We start from the raw sequence: 17,995 nt of genomic DNA, 5'->3' as shown, positions 1-17,995 counted from the left end.
AACGTTAAAGACCTGACAGCGAAAAGAAACGAACAGGGCAGCTTTATACAATTAACACAGGTGAAAACGATTAGGGAACATTTCACATGACAACAATGAAACGGAGTAACCCCCATTTCGGACCGGATCCTGACATTCACATTCTGACTCAATATCATGATTTTTATCACATGGGACCTCGACTTACTAAGACACCAATTAATGCAAGACTTTATTCAGTTATATGGAACCACAAACCAGGAGGTTTTCCAGCTATCCTTAAAAAACGCCCCTTTTTTTTTAGAACCATTCAGGGTGAGCTATTTGCATCCTCAAATCCAACAGGTGCATGCTTCTGTCACAGGTGAGATGGTCGTAGACGCGCTCTAAGCGGGGTTTGCTGGTGTAATTGCTCTTGTAAACATACAAGCTGCTCTGCATCTGCCAGATCAAACTTCAGTGATGTGGTTTGGTGTAATGAGCAGGTGTTTTGTGGCTTTTGAAGGTAAAACACAGACACACACACACACAAACACATACACACAGTTGTCACCATGTGAGCTCTGAAACGGTCTGGTTTTTGCTGCTGCCGTGGATCTCTGCTCATTAATGCTTTCTGTGGCCAGGGGCTAGACGGCCGCCCTCTCTATGACTCGTGCTAGATGCCCTTGATCAGGGCTGGTTTGTCGGCGAAAGCTCATTATTGTTCTTCAGCGGAGCCGAGTAAATCCCATTGTTTTTGTCCATGAGGCCTTGTCAAATTCACACTGACTGTACACAGGCAGTCCAGTCACATGATCGGCAACCAAGTCAGCTGACAGCCAGACTGAAAGGGTCCAGAAAAGGACCCAGGAGGTTTTAGGGTTAGCATGTTACAGTTGGGTCACATGACCTTTGGTCCGTGGGTTTAAGAGACTGTCTATATAATGTACTGGTGCATCTTAAAAAAATCGATCAGCCCCAACCAAGTATTAATGGTGTGAATGATGACACATAACAGAAGTCTAACATTGTCAATATATTTAAATTTATATGATATTAAAATGGCATTCATATTATTTTTGTATTAAATAATGAGAACAACCGATTGGTCTATGGTCGAGAGTCGGTTCTGCGCTTGACCGTGCCTGTTGCTTGCGGTTGCAGGGCTTTGGAGAGGCAGTGACAGGATTCTGAGCTCCAATGCCAGTTGACATGCAGCCGCACCAGGGCCTGTATCACTATGAGTCTGCGCCCAACCAGCCGCCCCAAGGGTAAGACAGACGCCCGGTTAACCAGGGAGCGTTCCCACAACGTTGCACGACGAGCCTCAGCAGGCGTTAGTCACCTTCAGAGCTACCATTATGAAGTTTTCTCTGCGCGTTCTGTGATGTCATCCTTTAAAAATAATTTACAGACGTGTTGACGTACTAATTTAAAAACCCGCCCGCCAACAGAGAGCGGTGCGAGTGAATGACAACCTCGCCACCGCTGTTAGACAGCAGGACCGATGGCTGGCGAGTCAGCCCTCCATCACATCGAACAGCAGCAACGTCTCCTAGCCGTTCTCCTAGTGTTTATCTAAACATGCCAGCGCGTAATGTAGCCCGGGCGCGGACGGCTACTGTACGGCCCGAACCCCGGCCGGCTTGTAAGACCATCCCCTGCAATTGTTGTGGAGATAGCGGCACGGCCCACCCGCTCCTCCCCCAATGCCACCCAGGTTGAGCGCGGTGTCAGCCCCTCTCTCTCCAACAGCTGCTAATTACAGGCTGACCAGGGCCCTGCTGCGCTCTGCATGGCTGCCCAAGGCCCACTCAGGTTACAGCGGGAGAGAGGTGGGGAGCAGCGAACGCGGGGGGGACAGAAGAGAAGCCGATTGACGGGGAGGAGCCTCGGCCTTGTGGATTAGGCCGATAGAGATTAAGCTCCCGCGGGCGGAATACACGTTGTGGTGAAAGAATTGGGGATCTGAAAGAAGGATTTATAAGGTAGATAGATGAATAAAGTCTGCTTTGGACAAGAGATGAGAGGCGCGGCAGACGGGGGAGAGTTGGAGCAAGCGAGAAGGACGTGGGGCTGGGGGGGGGGACTTCTTCAATAGTTCTGGGGGACCCTAAAAGTTGTGGACAGCAGCTGAGCTCAGATCAGTCTGAAATTCCAAGCAGCACTGGGGATTCCCCACTGGGCTGTTCAACTTTTCCCAATCTTGAAGATTGTGCTGGGGCCCTCTGGTGGTCAGAACACGTCATTACAACATTTCAACGTTGATATTTGCCTTGACTGACAGTTGTTAGCATTTATGGAGCATCATAGTGTTCAGCGTTTTGCTCAGGGGCACAGTGGTAGGTTGTGGAGTGAGTAGAGTTGACCCTTGGTTGTTTGTCTGTGTGACCAGCCTGGCACCATCGGGTCGATGTTCTTACACTGATGTGACTGCCCTGCACGCCACCCCTCACAACGGCCAAACTCCCGACTGCAGAGCCATGTACAACCCCCTGACCCAAAACATGGCACCGGGCTCCTGTATGGACCCCTACATGCGCCTGCCCCATGGACCACCACCGCATGGCATGATGGGACACCGTGGGATGCCAAATGCAGAGGGTGAGATACATTTTTTTTATTATTTGGTTTATTAAAATGTCGAAAATGTTAAAAATATGGCATTTCCATTTCTAATTCTAATTCAATTGGTTGGCTCATAGGAGGAAACGGCAGCCAGTACTATAGCCAGAGCAATCTGATGGCCCATCCCAACTTCCCACATGGTCATGCAGGCTCAGAGCTAATGGGCTCTGCTGATGGTGAGACTCAAACTGTCTCAAACTTTCAGAAAACTATTTAGAAAAGTTTATTCCGACAGTGCGCTCTCTCTCGCTCTCTATCTCACTCTCTTTCCCCCTGGCCCTTTCTCAGGCTCTCGGTTCTCCACCCCTCGCTCCATGTTAAAGCTGACCAAGAAGCGCGCCCTGTCCATCTCTCCACTGTCAGATGCCAGCGTGGACCTGCAGACAGTGATCCGCACCTCGCCCAATTCCCTGGTGGCCTTTGTTAACTCCCGCTGTGGCCCCAACGGTGCCAGTTCCTATGGCCATCTGTCAGTGGGTGCCATGAGGTCAGTCTAACACCCAATTCTATCTGGTGACATTTTGTTTTTGCTGGTCTATAGACATGTACTATAAACTGGACACTCTGGTCATGCCCACAACCAAGGATTCATATTCATTCCTTTTTTTTCCTATACAATCCACCATCAGCCCATCAATGGGCTATTCAGGTACTATGAGCTACCAGTCCAGACCACAGGGCTCAATGTTTGGAGGAAACACCCCCCTCGGACACCCACCCGGACCCTGCCATGCCCCATCTCCACGGCTTCCACCCCACAACCCTCGACTCCATGCTCCTCCAAAGCACGGACTTGTAAGAGCTCCCCAGTGTCACTGAGCAGATGAAGATCTAGCTAAACCGCACATATTAAATGCTATGTATGAATTCAGTTCATGGAGCAAGTTCATAATCTGGTGTGTTCTGTGCAGCTGAAGAAAGAGCCCATGCTCGGCAGCATAATGGACGGCATCAACGTGAAGAGTCTGGAGGAGAGGTCAGAAGGAGACATGGCTAGCCCATCGTCCACTGGCACTCAGGTGAGTTAAGTAGTATGCTTGATGTTAAATCAGGGTTCTCAGAATATTCATACTATTATCATCCTATTCATAAACCCCCAATTATTTCACCAATCAATTCTATTTTATGGTATTTCACATCATGTATTTTTAATATTAAAAATCAATTAACTGGGGTGGTAGTAGTCTAGTGAGTAACACACCCACCTATGAACTAGATGACCACAAAGTCCCAGGTTCAAACACAACTTACTACCACTGTGTCCCTGAGCAAGACACTTAACCTGTGTGTCTCTTGGGGGGACTGTCCCTGTAACTACTGATTGTAAGTCGGTCTGGATAAGGGTGTTTGATAAATGCCGTAAACGTAAATGTGCAAATCGAACTTGAAAAAAGTATCCCTCTAGATGGCGCTGTTGATCCCACAAATGGTCCATGGCACAATGGTTGCGAAAGAGTGTGGCTCATCCTCAGGACCCTTTGATGGGACTACTGGAGGGCAGAGAGGACCTGGACAAAGAGGACGGAAAGCCGGAGCCAGAGGCCATATATGAAACCAACTGCCACTGGGAGAGCTGCAGCAAGGAGTTCGACACACAGGAGCAACTTGTGCATGTAAGCAGAGCACTGAATCATGGGAAAAGGCTACTCAGGAAAAGAGTCCTGGAGGAGCAAGAGGGCAATAAGAGCTTCTCTCTCTCTCTCTCTCTCTCTCTCTCTGTCTCTCCACCTCAGCATATAAACAACGAGCACATCCACGGAGAGAAGAAGGAGTTTGTGTGCCACTGGCAGGACTGTTCCCGGGAGCAGCGTCCCTTTAAGGCGCAGTACATGCTGGTGGTGCACATGCGCAGGCACACAGGGGAGAAGCCGCACAAGTGCACTGTGAGTACGGACAACGATTACACGTGCAGGAGATCGGCAAGAGGGTTCTGAGTACATTTTTTCGGATCTGCAGTACATACTGAGAGCCGCCACAATCACCCAGAACAGCTTCAGTCCTCCTTTGCACAGATTCCCAAGTGACTGTTAGTCTACCGGAGTGATGCACAGGAGTCAGGGTGGTAGTAGCGGGTAGTAGTGGTGACACACTCGCCTATGAACCAGAAGACCTAGGTTCAAATCCCACTTGCTACCATTGTGTCCCTGAGCAAGACACTTAACCCTAAGTTGCTCCTGAGGGGACTGTCCCTGTAACTACTGTAACTACTGAGTTTAAGTCGCTCTGAATAAGGGCGTCTGATAAATGCTGTAAATGTAAATGACTCTTCCGAAAAGATGGAAGAGGCTAAGACTCATTCCAAAATGTCCCTGAAGTGTTCAGTAGGGCTGAGATACAGTGACAGAAGGCCATAGCATAAAGGTTGCATGCTCATGCTCATCAATCAGTCAATTTTTCATTGATTTGCTGTCACTTATGGTGGCATTTCTTACAACTAGCCCAGCAGGAGGTCTCTGGGATTTGAGGTCACTGGACCATTTGGAAAAACACTTAGCAGGTCATCATGAACTCTGAGCAGGTGTTGTTCTCATTTAGCCTTGAGATGGTCCGCTTTGATGACAGGGTTATCTGCAGATTATCAAAACCGCACGTGTGTTTATGTGTGCTACAGTTTGAAGGTTGTAACAAGGCATACTCGCGTCTGGAGAATCTGAAGACCCACCTCCGCTCGCACACTGGGGAAAAGCCGTACGTCTGTGAGCACGAGGGCTGCAACAAGGCCTTCTCAAACGCCTCCGATCGCGCCAAGCACCAGAATCGCACTCACTCTAACGAGGTGCGATGCTGCCCCTAGTGGTCTTTTATACCATGAAACGTTTCATAATAAGAATTCGAATTCAGGTTTAACAGGCTACTCACAGGTGTGTGACATTTTCTGGTCTTTTGGCAGAAACCCTACGTGTGTAAGATCCCTGGCTGCACGAAGCGGTACACGGATCCCAGCTCGCTCCGTAAGCACGTTAAAACAGTACATGGACCAGAGGCACACATCACCAAGAAATACCGTGGTGACACAGGCCCACGACCTCCAGGGTCTTCCATGACCCCTGGAGGCCAAACCACTGAGTTGCTCATGGAGAAGGAGGAGCCTCGCCGGGAAGACTGCAAGCTTCTTGCTCCAGAGACCACCCTGGTGAGGACATTGAGCTGCTGCTACATAATAATTGTGGAAACATATTGATCTGGTAGAATTGTATTGTTATGCAAAACTTTTGCCATATGCTTATTTTGTCAGAAGTCTCAGCCCAGTCCCGGTGGCCAGTCCTCGTGCAGCAGTGAGCGATCGCCACTGGGCAGTGCCAACAACAACGACAGCGGGGTGGAGATGAACCTGAATGCCGCAGGCAGCCTGGAGGACCTGACCGCCCTGGAGGACGGAGGCGCCGTGGTGCCGGAGCACACCGGTGGAACGGTATCAGGAGGCTTGGGGATGTCAGCTCAGGCCCTGAAAAGGCTAGAAAACCTGAAGATCGACAAACTGAAGCAGATCCACCGGCCCACGCCACCTGGAAGGGGCCTGGGCAGCAGCAAGCTGCCAGCTCTCACATGTAAGATGAATATATGAGATTATATTGAAATTCATGAGATTAATTAAATATTATGTACAATCATTCAAAAAAAGTACATTTTCAGATCTTTTTTCTGGAAATAATAAATCGGCACTTTAAGACTCTACATCTGCAAACTGACACATTCCATGCTTTGAGATGTTTTGCCATTCCTCCTTTAGTCCAGAGGCTCTGATAACCTTATAACCTAATGTTCTGTGCATCTCCTTTTTACAGCAGCCAGTGGGGAGATGATGGGCATGTGTGCTCCTGCCCCATTGGTGTCCAACCGCAGAGTCATGGAGCTTTCCAGCCATGAACTGGGCACCGGTGGAATGGCTGTCCCCTGCCCCCCCAATGACAGACGGGGTAGTGGCACCAGCAGTCTGAGTTCGGCCTACACCGTGAGCCGACGTTCCTCTCTCGTCTCGCCCTACCTGTCCAGCCGCCGGTCCAGCGAAGTGTCTAGCATGGGAGGAGTAGGAGGAGGAGGGGGACACTCTCAAAACATGATGGGTCCAGAGGCGGGCGGAGATCCGCTGTCCCCGGAGACAAGTCGGCGCGCAGGATCCTGCCAAGGAGGAGGGGGCCTCCCCGGCCTGCCCAGCCTCACCCCTGCCCAGCAGTACAACCTGAAGGCCAAGTATGCAGCAGCCACTGGTGGACCTCCACCCACTCCTCTGCCCAACATGGAGCCGCCAGGCACTCCTGGCCGGAGAGCGGCTTTCCTAGAGGAATACCATGAACAGCCTGTACCGCCATACCTCCAGCACGGAGGCAGTCGGAGGCCGAGTGCCAACAGCGAGTATGGCACCAGACTCATGTACCCGCATCAGGTACCGGGCAACAGCACCCGGCGGGCCAGTGACCCCGTACGCTCAGTCGGCGAACAGCAAGTACTTCCGAAGGTCCAGCGTTTCAACAGTTTGAACAACGTGGCCATGATGGATCGGCGGAATGCCAGCGTGTCAATACAGCACTTTGGCTCTGATGCCAACATCGCACGGCACATGTACTCACCGCGGCCACCCTCCATCTCGGAGAACGTCATGATGGAAGCCCTGGCCATGGAGCCGGAGAGCAGAAACACGAACGCTAGGGAGCAGGGCATGATGGTCCACCAAGGCAACAGGACCTACCTGGGGTATCACCAGCACCAGACTCAGCTGTCCCCAAGGCATGACGCCATGGGATGCCCAGATCAGTCCTTCCAGCCTAACCAGATGGGTGTGCCGGGACACTACGGGGGCCAGACAGACATGGCCAACAGTTTGCTGCAGCAGGCCGAGTATAGTATGAGCACGTGCCAACTCAGCCCTTCTGCACCTCACTTCCCAAATCTGAACCGGGGGGCAGATGGCATGGGAGGACCATGGGCGGCAGAGGGCGCCCATGGAGCAATGCAAGGTGGGATGCAGTACCACGACCAGGGCATGCAGGGTTCCTCGTTTCCCCAGCAAAACATGTATAACAGCGCGGATGGAGGCCGGCAGAAGGTCACCATCAAACCAGAGCAACAGTTCCACCCGTCCATGTCGGCCCCCAGTGCCTGCCAAAACGCCAAGCCACTGCTGCCCCAGCACCAGCTCTTGCATCCAGGCACCATGCCCCTCTCCCCACAGGCCTATTCTCCGCAGCAGCCCCCCCAGGGGATGATGGGCAGGTCGGCCAGTGACTTCCAGCCTCCTCAGGAGCAGCAGCAGGGCTCCTTCCCCAGCGGCGGCCTGAGTCTGGGATGTGCCGGCTCGTCTCTGACGGACGGACGCAGGGCCCAGATGCCCATGCTGCAGGTGAAGGAGATGATGGTGCGGAACTACGTCCAGTCCCAGCAGGCACTCATGTGGGAGCAGCAGCACGAGCAACGGAAGGGGGGAGCAGTGGCCGAGGGCGTGGACATGGGCGGGCAGCAAGGTCCCGTCATGCAACGCAGCCCCCAGCAACACCAGCAGGACCTCTACCCTGCCTCCGGCTACCCAGAATACCCTAATGAGAACCTCATGAGCCCCCACGGCCGGGCACCCAGCTCTGCGCCCCCCAAAGAACAGCTGGCGGGCATGCCGGGCTCCTGCTACAGCCAGGAGAGGGTGCCCCGGCCTCCGCAAGGACGCAAGTCCCTGAGCCGCCAGAACAGCCTCTCTCAGCACGGAGGGTACCTGGGAAGCCCACCTCACCTGAGCCCGGTGCACTCCGCCGCGAGCCCGCGCAGAGCCGTCCGGCTGCCCCCGATGCAGCAGCAGCAGCAGCAGCAGCCCCCTCCAGAGGGCTTCAGCAGCAACGCCGTGTTCTACTCCGGGCAGATCCACGCGCACCACAACATAGACAATCAGCTGCAATCCCTCCCGGAGGCTCAGTCGGGGCCCTGCCCCAACCAGCTGCACCTGGGGACCATGGAGCCGGCCCCCAAGTCGGCCACGCTAGTTTACCCCGAGTCTGCTCCGGTGTCCAACACCCTGGAGAACCTGGACCTGGAGAACGCGCAGATCGACTTCGCGTCCATCATGGACGACCCGGACCCCTCGTCCTACAGCCCGGTCAACCCTCCGCTGGGCCACCTTCAGTCGTCCTCGCAAACCTCGTCCCGCCTCACCACGCCCCAGACCTCCGTCGCCCTGCCCTCGGGCCTGTCCAACATGGCCGTGGGAGACATGACGTCCATGTTGAATTCGCTTGCGGGGGAGAACAAGTACCTGAACACGATGTCGTAGTCGGGTAGTCAGGCGGTGACCAGGGCCCGGTGGCTCGTTGAGGAAACTAAAAACCAAAGGTGCCTGTTTGTCCATGTCCCTTCCACGTGTGTCCTACGGGACGATGACCTGCTTTCTGTGTGTGTGTGTGTGTTTCTTTTTTTTTTTTTTTTTTTTTGCTTTGTTTTTGTTTGTCTGCGCGAAAAAAAGAATTCCGGAACTCCAGTCCGGAGCATTCCAGCCACAGGCAGCGAAGGCAGCTGAGGTGCTGATGACAATGTGCCTACTGTAAATATATCAAACATTATATATGCTGTTTATATGACCACGTTGATAGCGGAGAACTCAACTGCTCCCTCGACCGCCTGTACTCGGAGGGCAAGCTGGGCCTCGAAACGACAGGAACTCGCGTATTAACTTAAGGGCTGCCGTGGTCGCGCCGTACAGTGCCCGTATCGTGCGTTATCCCAGGGAACACACCTCCGCAGAGACACACGTCAGTATTTTGGGGATTTTGGAAGCGGTATTTAGATGAGTGCAAAACTTCACCGACAGTCACGATGGCCAGTGTGCTTTTGTCACAAAACTGTTTACCTGCCAGGATACAAGTGCCTTAAGTGCCTAGAGCCAAAAAGGACGCACCCAACCGCCAATCAATGACAAGGGATCTTTAGAGAATGAGATCCTTTCTAGAAAAAAAGCCGGAATCATTTGTCTTGCAGGTATGAGCAAGAACCCCGGCAATTAGGTACTATCGCAGGGCCGCGGTGGGTTTCCGCCAAAGTCTGTATTTCAACACCACGTCACAGTATTGCACTGGTTGCTGCACTGAGTTACAGGACAGTTCGCGAAGCTCTCAGTGCGCGTCGGCGGACGCAGGAGCTTCGACAGGAGTGTTACGGTGTTTTACTCGAACTCGACACTAAAACGCGCACACCTCCACTGTGCATGAAATGCCAAAGATTACGTTTGAACTGTTAAAACACTACGTCCCACTCACAGCAATAACGATCATGGCCGCGTTCTGCCGTCACATAGAATGTACGTTATTATTTTTCCGGTTCTGCTGAAAATGAAAATAACATTTACTCATGGATTTGTCACAAGTTCAGTCAAACTTTTGTTATTATTTTTTTTCTTTTCCGGCAAAAGAACATTAATAATAAATGTTACGGTAGCATTTTACTCTATATGCACAGGAAAGCGTATATTTTTTGCGTACCATTTTCTACAGTTTTATACAAATGTACTATATCTACCAGTTTATAAATAAACACGTTCAGCCTGTGAATAATGCGGGATGCTTTTTTTCTGGGGGGGGTTTTTAATCGCACCACAACAGCCGCTGCAAGGCGCACGTTCGTCCACAAGGGGTCGCTTCCACCATGCAGGACCCTTCCCTGTTAAACGTCTTCTTAAACTTAATGTGAAACATGAAATGAGCCGAAAACATGTCATTTCTCATATAATCACTTCATCTACGGAACAACACATGAATTATGGCTATATTCTGACACGTGAATCATATTAATAGGATTCTGCGGATTCTGTCCTTCGCCGCAGTGCTTCTGCTCGCAGCTGTAAGTGTAGTTTTATACGAGACGGGGACGACTACATCTACTGCATGACGTGTTGCCCTGTGGTCACTGGGGCAGATCCTGACTCATTCGTCCTGGGGTGTCCCCGTGCCACCTAACCCCCCCTCCCCGGTCCCTGATCCCCTCACTTAGGGTAATCATACCGCCACCAATAACAGAAAACCGTCTTGTGAGTACAGTTGATTGATTCAGCATGATTCAGGGCATCTTATCAGAGGGCTTGGGGGAGCGTTTTTTTTTTTATTTATTTTTCCATCCACGCGCACAACCTCAAATCTTAATTGTGCCTGGTTCTTAATTGTGCCTTTTAGCTCGATGTGGTAGACAAGCCCTTCTTAAACAACACCGTTCAGCTCTCCAGTGCCGCCACTTGCCGCGTCAGGCCTACCATTTAACCACAGTTCACACGATGAAAAGAGAAATCAGTTCGACAGAAACGTCGCCATGTTTCGGTTCTCTTTATATGAATCGCAGCGCTCACCCGGCAGCTTTGAAAGCTCGCCGTAATGATATAATTAGGGTATAAAAAAGTTGCACATGAAGGCTCAGCCCCCACAACTGCAACATGACTTAAGCCAAATCTGCTGTGCTGCGCTTTAGAATACAAATGGAAATGCCAAAATAAGAACTGAGGTTTTCAAATGCAAAAAGAAAAAGAAAAAAAGTTGGGGAGCATAATGACTTTTTTTCTTCTTCGTCTTTTCTTCTTGTCTCACCATTCAAGTGAAAGGTTCTTTTTCCCAGCCTTTGTTGCGAAGGTTGGCATATAATTAACTCCTGCTTAATATGCTGTTTAAAGGGTCCCCTCCCCGCGCTCCTAGCTTTGAACCCATGCCACAGACTGGGACAAAATCCCAGTGGGGCAGCTCCCTACTGACCCAATCTCTGGGCTCTCACTGTGTGTGTGTGTGCGTCAGTGTGTGTGTGTGTGTGTCAGTGTGTGTGATGACAGCGGGCCTGTGAGTGTGTTGCGTCTATCGTGTTTTGGTACATGCTAAGATGGTGATTCTTCTCTCCGTCGTTCACTTTGACGCCTTTTTTTTTTCCGGCCACCTCAACTTCTCACCGCATCCTTCAGCGAACCACATGGTGCAACGTCTTCGTTCTGAAAAAAAGGGGACGTTCGCCCTCTGCTCTTGTTTAGGGTTTTTTTTTTTTTTTTTTTTTTTTGCGTGCATGGCAGAATTAGAGAGAAAGGGAGAGAAACAATACAATCTGGTCATAAATAACCACGACAGGCCTCTCATTCCACCTTAATGCAAGGGGCCACGCCATTTGGCTCACAGATGCCACGACCCACAGGTCAGTGTCACAATGTGGCCTCGGACCCTCGGCCTGTCCTGCCTCTCCCACAAACACCATTCTGCGTTGATGATTAGGAGTCTTTTTTTTATTTTTTTATTTCAATATAAGTACAGAGCTCCGTTCCCGCAGTCGGGCTGGTTTATTACCCCCGACACACCAGCCCAGCCCCCCGTCACATAAAAGGACCCAAGGACCCCTCCATCCCTTTTCACCTGGGATCCTTTTCTTTTTTATACGACAAATGTCCATTAGCAAATCGCGAGGAGGTCCAGGGTCACCAGGAGTGTTTCCAGCAGGCTGCCATTGTTGCGTCCTGCGGTGTTGTTTAACAGTAGTCGAATCCGCTCGGAAAAAGATCTTCCTCCGAGGAGGAATAATGTACAGATTTCTCACTGGCTGAAAAAAGAAAGCAGCCTGCTGTGCCTTGGATTCTCAGAAAATGTGGACTTTGTGTATTATTAAATACAGAGGTTTACTACATTTACATTTACCGCATTTATGCATTTATTACTAATGTATTACTAATACATAATAAGAATATTCTGGAACATATAAAACCACGTGCAATTAAATTCAAGCCTTTTAAAACCAAGAAAGCCCAATGATCACATTATTAGGTTATTTTGCATTTGCATTTGCTTTAATACCTCGAAGGGACCTGCAGGGCCAGCATGGGCAGGAATTGTTCTGGATCGTCGGGCCGCTGAAGCGGGAACGCTGGGGGGGCTCAGCGGGCCAGAATGCCAAGGTGGGGGTCCTGAAACGGCGCGTTAGGCCCTTTTTTTCCTCCCCCCGATGCTGTTTTCAGTTGCTAAACAGATTACGGCCCCGGCCATTCAGGAGGAAGAAGGTGGACGATCCGGGACTTCCTGCGGCCGTGGCGGGGGGGCTGCGCGCAGGTGCGGGGCCCGGAGAGGCTCACCTGACGATTAAACGCGGGTTAATCACGCGTCTTGGGCCGAAAAAACACCCGTTTTTTTTATCACGTGGAAGTGATAATGCGCACCGTGGTAAATGCGTGATTACTTATCCAGAGCGACTTACGACCAGTAGTTACAGGGACAGTCCCCCCCTGGAGACACTCAGGGTTAAGTGTCTTGCTCAGGGACACGATGGTAGTAAGTGGGATTTGAACCTGGGTCTTCTGGTTCATAGGCGAGTGTGTTACCCACTAGGCTACTACCACCCTGGTTAAAAGTGACTTTTACTTTCAACGGACAACTTTTTTCTCGGCCAACTCGCACCTTCAGCCGGGTCCGCCCCGCCCACAACGCGCCGTGACATCACGCGCGCGAGCGCGCGCGCGCCCGCAGAGGGGCGCGCGGCGACGATGAGCCCCCCCGAGTCCGCGGTGTGCGCGGCGCCACCTGAGCGCTCCCCACTTCCACGCGGAGCACGGACGCGGCAGCATGGCAGAGGAGTGCCGGGGCACCCGGAGGAAGCAGGCGAACCCGAGGCGGACCCGGGGTAGGAGCGGAGCGCATCCGTCACAGATCCTCCTTATTTAGGACCCCGACACGGCGAGTAACGGTCCTGTCGGTCTTTACGCGCCCGCGTAACGCTTCCACTCGTGCCGGCGTCGCGACTGTTTCGTGCGTAAAAAGTTTGCCCCTGTCAGCAAACACCTGACCTTTATTTATTTGTTTGTTTGTTTATGTATTTATATATTTTTATTGTGTATTTGTTTATCAATATAAGTGAACATATAAATATATATATATATACAGTACGGGCCAAAAGTTTGGACACACCTTCTCATTCAATGTGTTTTCTTTATTTTCATGACCATTTACGTTGGTAGATTCTCACTGAAGGCATCAAAACTATGAATGAACACATGTGGAGTTATGTACTTAACAAAAAGTGGAGACCTGAACTCCACAGTCACCGGACCTGAACCCAGTTGAGATGGTTTGGGGTGAGCTGGACACCTCTGGGAACTCCTTCAAGACTGTTGGAGAACCACTGGTCATGAAAATAAAGAAAACACATTGAATGAGAAGGTGTGTCCAAACCTTTTACCTGTACTGTATGTATTTTTTTTTATTTTTATTTTTAGTGTGTATTTTTTACCAATATCGAAGTGAGCCAGAGTGAGGATCGTGCGGTGCGTTTACGGGTATTTATAACCGGCCTGGCACAGTAAGTTTCCCTTAAATCTGGAAGTTTCATCTGGGACAGGAGGAGGAGGAGGAGGGAGAGGAGGAGGAGGAATTAGCAAAAACTGTGAGCTGTAATTCCGGGACACGTGCGAGACCACAAGATCGCCTTGTACCGCTATCTGGGATTAGTTCCCTTTCCACGGCCATCTGGGGTTTTGATACCCGTTTTTAACGTTACGGTCAATTAAAAATTTAGATATTTTACAAAGTGCAAAAATAAAATAAAAGGATTGCGGTGGAGTTTAAATGCACAGTGCTGACGGACAGATGGATAAGAATGAAACTATCACGGGGCAGATGTGGTCTGATTGGGACTTTTTTGAAGAAAATGACACAATCGTGAGGTGTTTCCGATACACACACACACACACACACCAATTTTTTTTTTTTTTTAAATCATCATTAATATGCAAAACTCAGAAAGCATGTGCAAGTTATTAAACTGGGAGAGAGAGATGAAACACTCGCTGTTAAACCAGTGTGTGTGTTTCAAACCCAGTCTGCACACACACAAAAAAATGGACAGAGCGTAACGACTGCGAGTGCATTGCAGAGCCGCGTTATTAATTATTATTATTAATATTATTATTAATAATTCCCAGCCGTTGATGAGTGCTCCTGCAAATAATAGAATAGTTTGAGCAAAGTAATGAGCTTTCTAACTGTCCTGCCAAGTGTGAAGGCTGGAACTGTCAATTGACGCGAAATTGACTTCTTCAAAAAGGAGAGGACGTGACCGCCGCGGCGAGTCGGGGACCCAGGCGCCGGCACCGGAGGCCGCAAGCGTGAGACTAGTGTGAGCGAGCTGGATCCGCAGCATGAAACGACTTATTAGTGTGTAGCAATTACAGCGTAAATCACACTTTACGGCTTATTCTGTGGTGGTTTCTTACGTAGCATCATGACAACGGGCACAATTTGAGTACAGACACACACACACACACACACACACACTTATTTTGTGTCTTCCGGGCAGTTTAGCAGGGGAACTTGTGATGCGAAGGTCCTCGAGTGTCACCTCATTTGTATGTAGCGTGAGTGTTCCTGTGTGTGTGTGTGTGTGTGTGTGTGTGTCGGGGGTGGGGCCGGCCCTCTCACCTTCGTGAGATCCCCTCCGGCCGCTTGGTGCTAACGCCACGTCCCCGTCGCCTACTGGCCCAGACGTTGGCCTCGCAAATCAACCTCCTCGGTTTGGGCCGGAGCGGCGGGGGCGTCAGATGCCGTGAAACATTTTCAACCGCCATCTGATTGATGCCACCAAGGGCGCGGCATCTTGGGGGAATAGATGAACATCTGATGAATATTTACTTTAATTTGCATTGCCAACTTGATCGTATTCTTCCTCCGATATGATCTACATATGAGCTGGACGTTCGTTTGTTTAGCTGAAGTGTTAAAAACTTTGTGGCAGCTGTTCGCTCTTTAAATAAAACAGGCTTCGATTGAAGCTCGTGAATTTTCTTTTTTTCCCGCCAGTATCCATGTGGGTCCGGCGTGGACAGGTGCGGGCCGAGATTTAGCAGGTAAGCGGGAACGAGGGGGAACTTGCGAGGACCCCTGAGCATGTGCCGGGCAGATGAGGGGGAACACGCGCATCCCGCCCCGGTTTTTCCCCACTGACTGCGAACAATTAACGCGCACAATCTGGCAACCCCAAAGGAGGAGGCATTTGTGGAATGAGCGACTAGGCAATGGGGGCATTTCTATTCACGCGACCTTTCTCCGTTTTTTTATTCCCTGCCTGTTGCCTGTTTTTCGTAGCAGGAGTACGGAATGCAGCGGAGCTGTGCGTTCAGAACACGGCGCTAGATAAAACGAAACGAACTTGGCAAATCCTGATGCTGAGAACAAGCACTGGGGGGAGGACGCCACCAAACACACACACACACACACACACATCGGCCCATCTCCGCCATTCCCTCGGCATGACGCAGCCTCGATGAAGTCTCCTTCTCTCCAATAAAACTGTCACCGTCGCTGCCTTGGGATGCAGTGGAGGAATGGCGGCCCCTCTCGAGCTGGCAGGGCCCAGACGCGTGCGATGTGGGACACAACTGGAAAACAAGAGACCGCTGGAAACAAGGACATTTTCCCCTCCTCTGGCTTTCTGGGCTTTTGTGTTAAGACGTTAAGAGGTTTTTTTTTTTTTAGGGTGTGCATGACTGCTGGAGTGTGCTATGGGGTTTATATATACGGTGGACTTAGTGTGTGGTACGTAGGGCGTACACATTGAGGGCCGAGAACAACGTGGGCGCAAGTGACGTTTTGCAAAAAACAAAAAGAATTCTGATGCTTTGATCAAACTTTGCGTGTCGGTTTGATTTTTGAATTAAAAACACATTTCTTTAATAACTCAGAAGTGGTTAAGAATGATATGTACAGTAGATCTCAATTTCACCTCAAGCGTCACACAATGGGTCTCACTTGATATATACACTCCATTACTTCCTATATGTACTATGAGGAATGTTGAGTGTGTGTGTGTGTGTATACATGACACACACACTATGGAGATATTATGGGGTAGATCAGGTCATGGATACAGTAGAGTGTACAACTGCATACACACAATTAAACCAGTGTAGGGTTTGTACCTTATCAAAGGGTGACTTCAAAGAGTTGTAAAGGACATTACATGGACTTTACAGACTAGAGCCTGAGGACTGTACATTTCGGCAGTGGAAATTTGAGCCCCGCGTCCTGTGTGTCGCGCGAGGTAACTTGTGGCATTCGGCGTCATTAATGGCACGTCGCCGATTGCAATTGAGTAATTGGGAGTTTAAAGTTGGACGTGAAGACGCACATTCAAGTCCTTCCTTCTTACACGTTTAACTCGTGCACACTCGGGAGGTTCTGAAACGACGCGGACTGTTTAGTTCATTTCCTCCCCTCATCCTCGTTCCCTCTCTCCCCTTCTCCGTTGCCCCCCCCCCCCCCCCCCTCTTCTTTTTTCAAGTGCCAATTTATTTAAACTCTTTCCCCCTTTTTCTGCATTCTCCTTCATTGATTTCCAAACCCCAGCCTTTGTGTACAGCTGGAGCCCAGCTGTGTGTGTGTGTGTGTGTGTGCATCTTTATTTGGCACAGCTCTGTCACACTGGACAGGGTACAGGAGAGAAGCGGGGAGACGTGGAACGGCAGCGCCGTGGTGAGAGAGCAGAGGAGAACACCAGCCGACCCCCCCGGTGAAAAGGTCCGCCATCAACCGCTTTCAGTTCTCAGATAAGCTGCCGATGGCCCGACAGACGTGGCCCGCGGCTTCCTGTGTGTCTCAAAGACGAGAAAAGCGATTCGTAATCAGCCGAATCCGCCGAAGGACATTCAGGACGTTGCTATCATCCGGTTGTCACTGACTGAGGCGCCCTGACCTGAAAAGGTCCGCGAGTCGCCAGCGCCACCAAACGGGGATTTACTTCCGAACCTTCTAATGGGCGTCTTGCGAAGCTTTACCACCGCGTTATAACCCCATTTACAGCATGGCATTATTGTACAGTAAGGACACTTTATACGAAGATTAGTGAAATTCTATAAATACCCAATCCAGAGGGGTTCTGACGGAGGACAGCTCAGAGCTGAGATTATGTCACCCTGGTACCTGGGACATTTTCACACCGAACCTGTGCCGGGGGGGGATTAACGGCATATAAATTCCCTCTGGGGGGGGTGATTCAGGCTCAGATTAAGTTTAATCCATCGCAACAAAGGTGCTCCTGTGTGCTCCCAGTGATTGTAAGATTCTGGCCGTTCGAGAGGAACCCGTGCAGATTTTGAACCTGCGATCTCCTCCCATTGTCTCCTCGGCCACCCCCCTCGTCCGCCTTCGTTTGGACAGAGGCGAAGTTCTCATCCAGCTGCCGTGTTTGTTGAGCTGATGCCGGTTTACTGACCCCGCGGTTGTGGACCTCGGCCCGGCCTGGAGGGCGACCCCGGGCCGCCGCTGGGCCTTTCATCTGCGGGGGGGGGGCTGCGTTTACTCGGGACGCGTCCTGATGAGCCTGATAAACATTGCGGCGGGGAGCGAAGCTGATTGTGGTGGTGGCCTGTCCCGCCTCATTTCCTCCCCGAAAACACACGGTGAAGATGCCAACTAGCGGCGGGTACACGTACAGT

The 17,995-nt window shown here is 50.8% G+C and overlaps 1 protein-coding gene across 4 annotated transcripts in view; it reads left to right on the top strand.

Annotated features, from left to right (window-relative positions):
• The window catches only part of gli1 (GLI family zinc finger 1), a 36,544-nt gene extending 27,548 nt beyond the window's left edge, over positions 1-8,996 (top strand). For 2 of the 4 annotated variants that reach the window (XM_028999368.1, XM_028999370.1), the window contains exons 2-12: positions 2,357-2,565; positions 2,667-2,765; positions 2,878-3,076; positions 3,219-3,384; positions 3,501-3,608; positions 4,062-4,202; positions 4,323-4,472; positions 5,201-5,365; positions 5,480-5,722; positions 5,825-6,137; positions 6,375-8,996. In XM_028999368.1, coding sequence (XP_028855201.1) covers positions 2,357-2,565; positions 2,667-2,765; positions 2,878-3,076; positions 3,219-3,384; positions 3,501-3,608; positions 4,062-4,202; positions 4,323-4,472; positions 5,201-5,365; positions 5,480-5,722; positions 5,825-6,137; positions 6,375-8,842 — 4,261 coding nt within the window. In that variant the 3' untranslated portion in view covers positions 8,843-8,996. Of the gene's footprint in view, positions 1-1,125; positions 1,233-2,356; positions 2,566-2,666; positions 2,766-2,877; positions 3,077-3,218; positions 3,385-3,500; positions 3,609-4,061; positions 4,203-4,322; positions 4,473-5,200; positions 5,366-5,479; positions 5,723-5,824; positions 6,138-6,374 lie in introns of all 4 variants that reach the window. The other 2 variants (XM_028999367.1, XM_028999369.1) reach the window with 2 other exon arrangements.
• The last annotated feature ends 8,999 nt before the right edge of the window (positions 8,997-17,995 follow it).

Source organism: Denticeps clupeoides, chromosome 12 (genome assembly GCF_900700375.1).
Source record: "Denticeps clupeoides chromosome 12, fDenClu1.1, whole genome shotgun sequence".
Classification (NCBI taxonomy): Eukaryota; Metazoa; Chordata; class Actinopteri; order Clupeiformes; family Denticipitidae; genus Denticeps; species Denticeps clupeoides.
The sequence above is the reverse complement of the archived record's forward strand: the minus strand, read 5'-3'. Positions and strand labels throughout refer to the sequence as shown.